The 13191-nt window shown below is 43.4% G+C and overlaps 1 protein-coding gene across 1 annotated transcript in view; it reads left to right on the top strand.

Annotated features, from left to right (window-relative positions):
- Positions 1 to 9263: 9263 nt before the first annotated feature.
- The window catches only part of numbl (NUMB like endocytic adaptor protein), a 31328-nt gene continuing 27400 nt past the window's right edge, over positions 9264 to 13191 (top strand). Inside the window, exon 1 of the mRNA XM_053423460.1 lies at positions 9264 to 9516. Within this exon, the coding sequence (XP_053279435.1) occupies positions 9476 to 9516 (41 nt within the window). The 5' untranslated portion in view covers positions 9264 to 9475. The remainder of the gene's footprint in view (positions 9517 to 13191) is intronic.

Consider the following 13191-nt stretch of genomic DNA (forward strand, 5'->3'; position numbering starts at 1 on the left):
AGAGAGTGTGTGTGGGTCACAGAGGCCGATATGGTTGAAGTGAACCGACACATGACTGTTGTATATCCTCTCCTCTCGTCTACGTGTCACAGTGACTTTAGCTGAGTGTCTGTTTTCTAGCAACAGTCCTTTAAACATCGTGTCCACTTGTGGTTTACTTACCCGGTCTCCTTCTCTGGCCTCGGATCAGGTTGCAGGTCTTCACCTCTGCTGTGTTTACTCTGCTTCTTCACGGTCCCACTCCACTTCCTCTCTCCTGGAGACACACTGATGTTCTGAGAAGTCTAACATGGCCGTGTTTTCTGGAACTCAAAGTTGGATGTTTTAACCGAGCTCAAATGCGATATGACCTGGGGATGTCTCCTTTCCTTCTCCCTTCTTTCTTTCCTTTGTTCAATTCCTTTTCAACCATTCTACTTCCTCGTTATTGTGTTCTCCTTCCCTTCATTCTCCGTTCTCTTCCAATCTGTATGTCTCTAATTCCTTCTAGTTTCCTTCCATCTTTGTAGTCTTTCTTCATTCTCTGCTCCCTATTTGTTTCCACGATTGCCCTCCTTTCCTTTCCTCTAAATATTCACTGAGTCCGTCTTTTCTTCTTTTCTCTTTTATTCTTTCACACACCATACAATGCATTTGTAGAATACCACAGGGGCAACGAGGGCATGTCCAATCATGAAGATGAATAGCCATCTTGTGCACTTTTAAATGTTTTCAATGTTATTCATTTAGAAAAGATCATCAAAACACCACTCCAGTGGTTTGTGTTAAAGTCCTATTTGGTAAATTTTCCTAAAATAACTCACTGAAGTCACCTCATTCATATTTATTGGAGATAATCTAGACATTAATTTCCTCTGCTGTGCGATGTATCCTAGAGAGTGAGGAAACATATCGTTCAGAAAGGTCCTGAATATCCACACATGGGTTATTATTTCTATATTCACTTAAGATTTCAGCTAACAGAGATACCAATACACGCAGAGTGATTCAGCGTCACCACGGTGCATGTCTGCTACTTCCCCTGTGTGTGTGTTTCTGCGTGACCAGCCTGGGCTTTTAGTGCCGGTCGATAAGGCACGACCATCCCATGAAGGTCATTCAGTCTCGCCTCGCAGCCACAAAATCTCCCAAACCACTGAAAAAGTCGGCCACTGCTCTTGTTGGCGATGATAATACAGACTGACTTTAATTAAAAAAAAATCTTCCTCATGGCCCTCTGCCGCTCAGTACATGAAAACAATTGTGCCTCAGAGGTATTGTTATTTTGTTTAGTAAGTTTCTGTGTCACCAGATGTGGCCGTAAGGAGGATTGCTGATGTGGGCAAATAGAGGAGGACAGGGCCGCTTTCTTGTGGCCCAGAAAACGCTGCAAGAGTCCCCCTCCGAGGACAGACTTCAGGGCAGGGAGACAGACGGTGGATGACACAAATGCAAAGAGATAGATTGACATACAGATGGATAAACAGACTGACAAATAACAGATGCGTAGTACTCATAGAGCCAGCATTAGACTGTCTGCTGTGTGTAGGAGGTGGTCAAGTTCAAGATAAGAATAGCAAAATATTGATTCATATCTGGGACAGAAAACAGCTGTACTGTAATTCCTTGTGATGGACTGTAAAACAGACTTTTACGTCTGTACCGAGGGTGTGCACAGAGATTGGGATAAGGACGTCTAGGTACCTAGCCCCATCAGACTGGAATATGTGACAAAAAGTTACAAAATTTGATTTTAGCAAATGCTTTTAAATCTAATTTAAAAGACTAGGAAATGGAGTCTCTGGGATGTGAATGTTTCTGACTGGTGTTCTCGGATGTTTGTTCAGTTTTGCACCATAATTCTTGTTTTTACCTGTTTAACTTTGTGTTACTGCCTGCTTTGGCCCTTGTAAAGGAGATTTTTATTCTCAAAAGGACTTTTGCTGCTTAAATAAAGGTTAAAATAAATATATACATTAATTTTATAATCCATGTATGGAGGCCATTGTTTTAACATTAAGACATCTTCCAAATGTTTCCTGTCCCGGAATGTAGAGAGAGACAGACAAGCAGTCAGACTGATTGATGGAGCAGATGTTAAAAGCTTTAAAAGCCTCATTGATTTTGAAGCTCTTGCCTTGTATTTAGTTGCTATACTAGCATAAACATGCCTTAGACATGAATGCATTGTGTTGTCTGTCAACACTTGAAATCTGCTAAAACAATGCAACATTATTTGACATGACCTTTACATTCATACAGTGGGATTTGCATTCAGTGCATGCAGACATGGGTCAGCAAAAGGAAGTGAAAAAACTGTGCCTTTCTGGACAGATTTGACATGAGGTCAGAGGTCACAGGCCACAAAATGACCTGGATAATGACTCACACACACAAATACACAGCATGAGCACAGGCTGCTGTCAGTGTGATGTGCTCCCTCAATCCAGTAGGGGCGCTGTTACACAGGCAACGAGGCACTTTGTCTTGCCTCCTCTCCTCTCCTCTCCTCTTCTCTCCTCTCCTCTCCTTTCCTCTCCTTTCCTCTCCTCTCCTCTCCTCTCCTCTCCTGTCCTATCAGTGTGTTCCCTTTATACATGTAAAAGCAGTAATCCTGTAATTACAGCATATATGGAGCATCAGTAAAATCCAAAACAGGAAGACCCACAGGAATGAGAGACCAACAACTTTGATTCATTCATTTATTACAATTTCCTTAAAAAAATTAAATAATATTAGGCATCATGTTATTTACTTAAAACCTATATATGTCAGTTTTCTTCTGACCTTTCCCTTTTTTACAGTGTAAGTGTTGGCAATGTGGACAGTAATAATAAATGTTCCATTGTTCACAAAACTTTAAATGTGATAATAATGATAATAATAATATAATGTATTGTTATAATTTAATTATTGATTGCTTCTGACTGTCTTACCACCTGCTAAGTATTTTCCTTATACCATCATATGTCTAACATATTTACATTGTTGTTTGCCGGCTATAATCTAAAACCTCTCCAAAAATATTTTGGGGAAGTTTCCATCTATGTAGCTCCTTCTCTGTTTGTTTCTTTTCCTCTATCTTGTTTTCCTGGCCCTCAACCGGAAGACCTCACTGTAATCGGCCCAGAGGGAGGTCTACTTTCACCCACAATGTTGTCACTGTCTCTGTCTCCTCACCCCCATCTGAAGGGTGTGTGTGTGTGTGTGTGTGTGTGTGTGTGTGTGTGTGTGTGTGTGTGTGTGTGTGTGTGTGTGTGTGTGTGTGTGTGTGTGTGTGTGTGTGTGTGTGTGTGTGTGTGTGTGTGTGTGTGTGTGTGTGTGTGTGTGTGTGTGTGTGTGTGTCAGTTCCCTACTTCCTCTGCCTTCTTCTTTCTTTCTTTTTATCTTTCTTTCTATTTTTGTTCTTTTCCAGAGTTATCCTTTTCGTTGCCCTCCTCTCTCTCTGTCTATCTCTCTCTCTCGGCCCCATACCATCGGTTGCCATGGAATCCGGTTGCCATGCAGCAGTGAGGTCTTCACATTGCCCTGGCATGTGTGCGTGTGTACTGTGGTATGACGGAGTTTGGATGCCAAGTTGATGGGAAGAGGGAGAGAGGATGCAAGGCCTTTAAAAAAAAAAAAAAAAAACTAGCTGCTGTCATCTCTTTGGCCCTGCATGTCTGACTCATTCATACATGTACACACACACTCTCAGTCTGTGTGTGTTTGTGTCCAAAGCCACTTGAGGGGACAGTCACACACTCCTCCATCATCTCACAGTTGGTCAATGAGGCTTTGTCTGTAACCACAGGCTTTGTGTGCGTGTGGAGAAAGATAAGTCGGGGATAATGGAGACGTATGATGATGGAGAGTCACAGAGAGGAGAAAGGGATGACAGGAGGGAGAGAAAGAAGAAAAAACAAGTGGTATTGACCTGAGGCAGAAATCGATGAGCAGCCTGTCAGGATGAGGCTGGAGGATTTGACTGATCTGCCTCACGATTGGTCAGCGTGTCCGACTGTGTGCAGTCTTACGGAATGTGACTGGATAAAAAGAGGGTGTTTGCTGGGCGCTTGTTATAGAGGTGACTGGCTGATCAAAAGACATCAGACTTTCTTATCAGCCACTGATTGGATCGCTGGGGTTTGGTTTAGCAGAAGTCGAAGAGGCGTCGTGATAACGTGAAGATGATCTGGAGCCACTTAAATATCCTAACGAAGCACGTAGAGTAAACTCGCGTAAAGATTGGCCGCCTGACCTTCATTCTCATAGACTCTTATTGTTGCTTCTTGTGTTCTAATGCCACATTAGCTCATGTTACATTATGTTAAAGCTTCGCTAATCAATATTTTTATATTATGATGGATTTAATGAGGTGGTAATAAATCATTATGTTATTTAAAGCTTATTGTTCTGCCTCATAGCAGCTTAGAAATAACTTAATGTAGATTTAAGAGGTGGCTGTTCTAATAGATTGACACGCACAAAAACACACGCACACCATTGAGGTTTTTGTTGCATGCCTTTCACATGCGGTTTTTTAAAGGAAATGATGTCATCTAGTGGTCAGGTTTTAATATCCTCCAATAAGCTGTGTCTTTTCCAAATTAAAGAAAACAAGAAAACAACTTTTTTTGTGAGCTTTTCTTCTCCTCTACTCTGGTTATTTTTTCGAGGAGGGAATGCTGTATATGATGCTATTCATAAAATGAAAGAAACTAAAACGCACTGTGTAGCATTGGAAGATTCAGTCACATTCAAACAAAATTTCTACCTAAAAAAAGTGTTTATTCAGGTGCTGGGCAGTGTCTGGGTAGAGCTGGAGTCAGGACATGACCTATAAATTCCACTGCGCAAATGACAAGCTATCGAATCCCACTGTCTTTTCAAGTTGACATATTCATCTGCATCTTCTATACAGTTTACAGCATACATAAAAATATTCTTCCAGTTTGTGTCTGCAGAAAGTTTCACACGGCCTCAACACACTCTTTTGACATTTTACCAGGAAGCTGGCAGGAAAGATTCAAGGAAAAGGTCTGAAACAACTGACTCAGACATTTGTGTTTTCGTACATAGCCCCTCTGGATAATTTCAGGAAAGTGTCTAGACTCTAATGCTTGTTTGAAAGCTTGCAGCCTTCATCAGCCCTGCCTTTACTGGTCCTCTTACTCTTAGTAACAGGACACTCATTTAATGCTGTAAAACTACTCTTCTCTGCTATAAACTTGATTTTACTTTATTCAGTTTGTATTGACTTCATGAGTTCACATTTTCTTGCCTGATTAGTATATAAATAAGAAGAAATATGACAAAAACAAACAGCAGTTGCTTTCAGGGAATTCAACTTTAACAACCAGGTGCTGAAGGACTGACTTACTCAGTAACCACACTTCATTCATTTTAGCTTCATTACAGTTTCCGCGAGGATACAGGAAGTAGGTTATTGCTTGTTACTATATGCATGTCTGCAGTCGAGGGCCTGCTGCCACATTCGGAAGATTTCTTATTTTCAGATAAACCTAGATTAAAGAGTATTTGTAATGTGTGTGTGCGTGTGCGTGTGCGTGCGTGTGCGTGTGCGTGTGCGTGTGTGTGTGTGTGTGTGTGTATGTGTGTTACAGAGTGTTGATTAAAATAACAAGCTGGCGTGGATTCACTGAGGCATGGTGGCATTAAAACCACAGCGTCTCAGACTTAACATGTTCCCAGACACAAACATATTACATGCACATGTAGACAATTACGAACACACTGACAAGATGATTGTGTGTCTGTGTGTGTGCTCTAACTGGTGGGAAAGCTCACATGAAACACGTGCCGCAGGGCTTATTTCTTTCAGGAAGTGTGTCTGCCACAACCTGGCCGGTGAGATCATCATGTTTCATAATTACGCAGCAGCTTTAAATGGCTTATGTTAGCGTCTGCCCATGTACACAGATATACACGGTCAGTCAGATGAAAACGCATGCACAAGCAGATGCCTACACACACACACAACCACACACACACGCACGCACGCATTCTGCAGTACAGTACAGCTACTTGGCAGATATGATACACTGCACCCGCCTCTGATTAGTTAAAAACTGTGGCTCCTTTTGTCCTCCTCTGTGGCTGCGTCTTATTTTTAGATCTTTTTTTCTCACCCCATTATTCTCTCTCTCCTGGAGGAGTGAAGAAGAAAAGCGGAGGAGGACGTGTTAATAAAGAGGTGCAAGTAGAAAAATGATGAAAGCTCATGGTTCTTACCTTTTACTAAAAGCCGAGCTTAAACATTTTCATCAACCATACTGTAATACAGCTTTGGCCATGTCACAAAAAGTTGATCTTCTTGCAGACCCAGACTAATAGATTAAATGAAACACACATATTGTCCGTCATCAGTTGTCAGATTTACAGAACAATCTCCTGGTCTTCAAATGGTGTCACAGCAGACGGGACAAAGACGTGTGTTTGCAGCAACACTATGAGGAGACGATCTAACACTTAAGCGGGAGGACATTTGTCCTTACAGCTTTCTATCTGTCCCCCAGGTTTGTATTATTGGCACCACATGCTAAGACTAGAAAGTGATTTGAGTCTGTGTTCACTGTGGATGAGATCAGATTGTTTCTGGTGAACAGTTCTTTTTATTATCTGTGTAGTGTTATCTAACCATTCGATTGTGGTGGGTGCTTATTCACATTGCATTTTGTAATTATTGCAGTTTTGTGAAGTCACACAGGGACATTTTGAGTACATCAGAATCAGGATGCCAGTCAGCGTTTAATGTCACCTCTGCCAACAAGAGGCGACTGACAACAAGCACAGAGGAAGCTGCTGTTGAAATACCCAGAGTGCTCTGTCTGTAACAGACACGTGAACAAAGCCAGAGCACAACAAGGACGTTTTTGATCCCTCTGACTCTCATCCATTGTTGATCTCTGACTCTGGGTTGGAGCGGTAAACAGCTTATGGGGATGAACTTGCATCGTGGAAGGGCGAGGAATGTGTGAGATAGCGTTAAACACACAACATGACACTGAGCTGCAGCACAGCCTCAGCCTCAGTTGTAACCCTCCTGAAACACAGACTACATCCAACTGAGTTTCACCTTCGGCCTGACATCGGGAGGTGTCTCAAAATGCATCCTGTGTGACCAGAGTCCGTTTCTCCACTCACGATTTTATTGGTGTTTTAACTGAACTGCATTGCTGTTAAACAGGAAGAATACACAGTGGAGCTCAGCCGCATACTGCTAGAGTGTCCCCCCAGTCATAATACATGCAGTTAAAGGTGGCAAATAAACTGTGAATTGAAAGCAATTGAGTTTTCGCACCATCGCTGATTTTAGAGGAACAGAAAATGTGCTGACAATTGGCTCTGGACTTTCTCAGGAGGTTGCTTTTCACATACAGAAACACTGCAGCAGTAGATTGACTGAGTCAGAGGCGTTCAAAACTAAATTAGAATGTCAGTAGCAATCTGACGAGCCCAGGCGTCTGGGTTAGAGCGTGCTGGAGGCAGGACATGGCATATCAATTCAAATGCGGAAATCTCATGTTTTTGTGTACAGCACGTCGACACCAGCGTCAGCTCTTATCACCAAAAGCTCTTAAATCTTGTTTGTCTTCTTCAGTATCTTCTACATCCTGAGATACTTATAATCTTTTTGTTAAATATCCGTTTTGCATTTTCCTGCTGTATTCTAAATGGGCTCATTCAACTATGTTGGACATTTGTGTTCTGACATACAGCCCCTGTGGAATACATCTGACGATCAATTCATGTCTGAAGGCAGCACATGTAATATGTGTCTATTTTTCTAACTACCCTCGCTGATATCACTTTGTTTCAAATGCATCTACTTTAACCCCTGTGATTAGATAACCCCAAATTCACTGGTGCAAAGATGCAATGGTGTAGTTTCCAGTCTACTGTGTTGTCTCTTAACCCATTGCCAACAAGCCTTTTTGATTCTGGGTGTTTGAGATAGAGATCCAAGAGACTGGAGGATTAACTGATGCCAAAACTCCGCGCAGAGGTTTATCGTGTGATGTGTGAAATATTATTATTATTAAATATCCTTTGTGTCTGGCAATCACAAGTATTGTAACCGAAGGGAGTGGATGTGTGTATTTGTTGTGTCAGATACATTTGTTCTTCTGTCCTTCTTCTTCATCCATCTGCTGATCTAGCTTTGACCCAACAGCCAACCTGCCGCTCTCGCTCTACTATGAAAATATTTTGGGCACGAGAATTTCCTAGATTTCTAATTTGCATAGTCAGTGGCAATGCAATGATTTATGACAAAGTACAGTGCAATGCAAGGGCATCCACTGAGTCACATCTGATACACAGTTTAAAAGTTGATCTAAACAGTTTGTAAATCAGAGCGTGTCCCACAGAGCTCTTGCAAGTGCCGAGCCCTGTGAACAAACTTTGAAACCACATTTACTGGAACACCTCTACATCCCATATCAGAGTTCAGAGAATTAAATCCCTGAAGTGTTTCAATGATATAAGTTTATCCAGCTATGCGAGTAAATGTTTCCCCGGCTAGAAAATCTGGAACCAAAAACATGGCGTTCGCATCTGACCAGGTGCTCATGATGGTCTTTGGGTTTCATCAAGAGAAGCAGATCATTATTAATTCATCTTTTGGGAACGCTGCCTTCTGTAGCCTGCCCTTCAGCATCCAGCACTGTGGAGCAGCACTCTCCCTCGTGTCCAGCTGTGAAAACACACTGCCAGGATGAAGTCCCGTCCTTAAACATGTCCTCCAGCACTGGCCCCATTCCCCAGTTCCAGCACGAGCGCCCGTCCCTAGCCCCCAGCCCCAGTTCTCGCCCTCTCCCCCAGTGCACTGTTGACCAGTTCGCCCATAGCAGATGGAGAGCGAAGAAAACTGTGTCACCACCCGCCATGACTCGCTTATCACCCCTCCTGTCTCTCTGCTACTCTCTCTCTCTTTCTATCCTCCCACTCTCTTCTACCCCCACTCCCAGGATTTGGAGCATCAAACATTGATTTGGCTTTATTTTTAGCGCAGCTGTGAGTGTCTGTGGGTGTGTGTACAGAACTTGTGTGTGTGTGTGTGTGTATGTGTACACCAGACGCTCATCCAGACTGGGTTGTGGGCAGTTTGATTGTTTTTAGGTGCATCACTTTTTGCATGAGTGTGTATTTGCAAATGTGTCCAGGCTCCTTCTTCCAAGTTAATCCTTTAAGAAGAGGTGTGGTTCTCTCTCTCTCTCTCTCTCTCTCTCCCACCCTCTGCCTCTCTATCTCTCTCTCTCTCTCTCTCTCTCTCTCTCTCTCTCTCTCTCTCTCTCTCTAGCGCGCTCTGTGTTCCCTCTCCTCTCTGTCCCTCATTCTCAAATGCAATATCATCACACGCTTCCTCACTCCTCTCATCTCCCCCTCGCATCCTTTTCTCGTTCTGCTGCTACTGCTGTGGCGTCTGGTCTGGGGGAGTTCTTGCTCTCAGCTTGTTGTCATCTCCTCTCGTCTGCTGTCGTTCCGGCGTGAGATGAGTTCTTGTGGCGAGATGGAGGAGGCCATTGAGCTTAGGTGAGTCAAACAGGTGTGACCTTTGCGTGTGTGCTTGTTCAGGAACTGGCAGATGACATCCAACATACGAAGGTGTATTCACCTAGAGGGTATTTCTGCTTATACACCTATTCACGGTGTCTTCTGGTATTTGAGGTCGTGCACCTGGATGTGTTTAAGTGACAAACTGGGTCGACTGCTACCTTGGCAGTCAGCAACGTGGGCTATTCTTATTTCTGCCCGTCCAGTTGACCGTATATCAACGAGGCAGGAATCTGAGAGCACGACAGAGGTCCCCAGGAGATCTGTCCTCTTCGTGATAGTGAGAACAGAGGTTTGTTATTGTTGTTGCTGCTGTTGGGTTATTGGCCACAGTGATATTTTCAGGCGCTGCCAAAGTGATAATAGGTCTCGTCTAGCCTGTATCCACAGGGCTCATAGCGCCTAATAGCCTTAGCAGATGCATTAGCCCCGACGCCCATATGGAAGAGATTAAACCTGCTAAATTGATTCCTGCAAAGCGTTAGTTTCTGCACATGTTTTTGTGAGCACGTATCAATATGACAGTGCTTGTGTGCGTGTGTGTGTGTGTGTGAACACCTGCCATACACCCTTTTTTAACAGTGTGTTTTCAAGCGTTCTCAGGCTGAAGGGAGGGACGGCTTCGCTTAAATTCCCTCAAGAGTTTCCAACACTTCCTCTCTTTTTTTGACTTTCTCCCTCTCCCTCTCTCTGCCGTCATGATTAGATAACTGAGAAGTACAGCTCTCAAGTGTTTTGGAAAATAGAAACAGAACAAGGTGATGAGAGGGAATACTGAGTACTTGTAATAGGCGAAATGAGGACAAATTAAGAATGGTGCGATGAGGCTCAACAGGAGGGAGGAGACAAGAGGAGGAATGTGAAATTGAAAATTAAGTTGGCAAAGGGTGAGATGAGAAGAGGGTGTGTGTGTGTGGGCGAAGAAAAAAGTTGACAGAAGAGAGAGTTTGAAAGAGCATGGAGACATGAGGTTGAGAAACAGTGGATGGGAAAAATGTGAATGTTTCAACAATGCAACTTCTCAAAAAGCAGATCCAAGGTCTAATCCTGAATCTAATCCAGAGTTTCTTTGTGATCGTCATGCACTAAATGCATGCTCTTTCATTTCGAGAGCCTTATTTCTCAGTTTCATAACTGCTCCCATCAAAACTTTGGCCCTCTCAAGTTTTGTTTTGCAGAGGTTTCGTAAGCACACAGAAGCAGCCTGAGCGTGAGGAGAAGGACTCAAACCGGAGAAGCTGCTCAACTGTGCAGTAAAAGCATTTCTAAGAGGAGCAGAGAAAATGTGCACGCACGAAGGGATCTACAGTATTGAGGAGAGAGGGCGGGGTTTGGAGAAGAAGCGATACAAAATCTGAACGTGAAATGAAGAAATAATGCTCTTGAAATGAAAGATCATGCTCTTGATATGAGAGATGGGGAAAGAGACCTCCACAGGAATGTAGCACAGATGATGAGCTGGCCTGTGGCCCTGGTCTGGACTGAGAGGAGGGAATACAAAGTGGGGACACAGAATGACAATATGATACAGGAGGGTTATTGACAATACTGCTCCACTTCATGCCTGGCTGCACTGCACACAGACACACACACACACACACACACACACACACACACACATACATACACACACACACACACACACACTCTTTTCCTGTCACAGTTACAGGCACACTCTGTCATGCATGGGCGTCCATGCTCTGATGATGGAGGCAAACACAAGATTGCTAACTCTCACAGCGAGTGTGGTCTGTACCCTCTTCGCCTGCTGTTCCAAGGGCACAGGGGGATTTGGATATTGTTATGTTAATCTGCCTCTCTTTTGTGTCTTGGATCCCATTCACAGACATGCACGCATCACATATACACGTATGCATGCACGCACACACACACACACATACACACAATGTGCACACAATTTGCACAAATACCCGCACGCATCATGATAGGATGCACACACGTTTGCTTACAAAAATAAGGAAGTCACTGCAGACATACACCCAAATACACGCACACACAGAATCACACAAACTCTGCAGACAATCTTCTTCAGGCTTAACTTGTGTGGGTGGGAACTGAAACCATTGCAGAAGGGCGGGTGACACAGGAACCTGATAAGCCTGGAAGAAGAGGATAAAAAGTGTGGGAGCTGTGTCTGTTTTCTGCTGTTGAGTTGAATGTGCATTGTTTACAAACATGTTTTGGTAGCCTGATCTCATTCAGCCACCTGACCACTAGCATTGATCGTTCCTTTACTTCTACCTATGTTTTATCATGGCTGAGAAATAGATTTTTATTATTTTCTTCTCAGTGGAGATAAGGACATATATTGACTTGGGCAGATCTCGCAGTCATTTGTATTGTTCACAGTATGAATGGCATGTTGTGTATGGTCCCATTTGCCTGTTCGCGCATGTCTGCTTGCATATTGGACAGTGATAATGTGAATAAGTGCCAGTAAATCTCATTAAGCTGCAGTCAAACCATGACCGGACTGGCTCTGGAAACCAGTGCTGCTTCCTGGATCCCTTCATCTTCCTAGTGATGACATTTGGTGCTATTCCAAGCACATCTCTCAAACTTTCTCGTCACAACCCTCATTATTTGTTAACATTGCAAGTCTCGTTGCTCAATTCAGTTTTATTGTTCAGATCCATTTTTTTTCGTTTGGCCAACAAACCAACTGAACTGATCCGCATGCACAAAGGAACAACACGTCATACCATGCACAGGCAGCACCCTGAACCACATTGAGGCCACTGAAGTCAGCCCATACGGTTTCATGAAGAAGTTATTGAGCTGTCAGAGAACGGCTCATGGCTCACGTTATAAGCAGGTCAGAGGCAGCAAGTTCACTTACCAATCTCAGTATCACTTATATCATGGCTGCCAGCTTAAGCAGTTCTGCTTCCTGGAGTTTCAGGCTCCTGTTCGTCAGCATTGATTGACAGTTCAGTTTACCACAAGGCCTTCCTTGTACGAGCGATTGACTCTGTGCAGATTTGTTACTATAATGTCGCTGTAGACTGATGTTAAGGTCACTTGCATCAGATTTAAACCACATATGAAAGTGTCACAAATTCTTGTTTGAAAAGTTCAGACTGACTTGCCAAACAAAGAAAATACAGTCCTGAGTCAGAAATGAGCAAACAAATCTGATTTGGGCGACTCAAGCCTTCGGTAACCGAAGTGCTTGTGTTGTTTTTATTTTTACCTGAATTTAAAGATATTATTTTCTGCATCTTCCCCATAACATGCATAATTAAATTAGGGTGCCTACAGCAGAGTCCTGCAAGGGTCCATGTATGAAAGCCCCCGTCCTGCAAAGCTCTGTTCGGGATCCAAACCGTAATTATCTCCAAGTCACATCTAGAGACATTAACATATGACCCGACCCGACCCGTCGCCCCCGATCAAACGCACATGCAACATACAAAGTCCCTCACATCAAATGGGCAATGGCCTCCTTGTGCTCCTGTTTTGGTGCTTGAGCTGGGGAAAGTATCTGTGAACTGTCGCAGCTCCTACACTCCTGCAGCTGTCAGTGTGTTTCCTCAGCGATAAAGTGCAGAGCTTGTGAGTGTCAACAGCTAATACATTGTGGCACATTTCACAAGCCACTGAAAAACGTCTCTTTGTGATCCACTTTGATGT

The sequence above is a fragment of the Pleuronectes platessa genome, chromosome 5 (assembly GCF_947347685.1).
Source record: "Pleuronectes platessa chromosome 5, fPlePla1.1, whole genome shotgun sequence".
Classification (NCBI taxonomy): Eukaryota; Metazoa; Chordata; class Actinopteri; order Pleuronectiformes; family Pleuronectidae; genus Pleuronectes; species Pleuronectes platessa.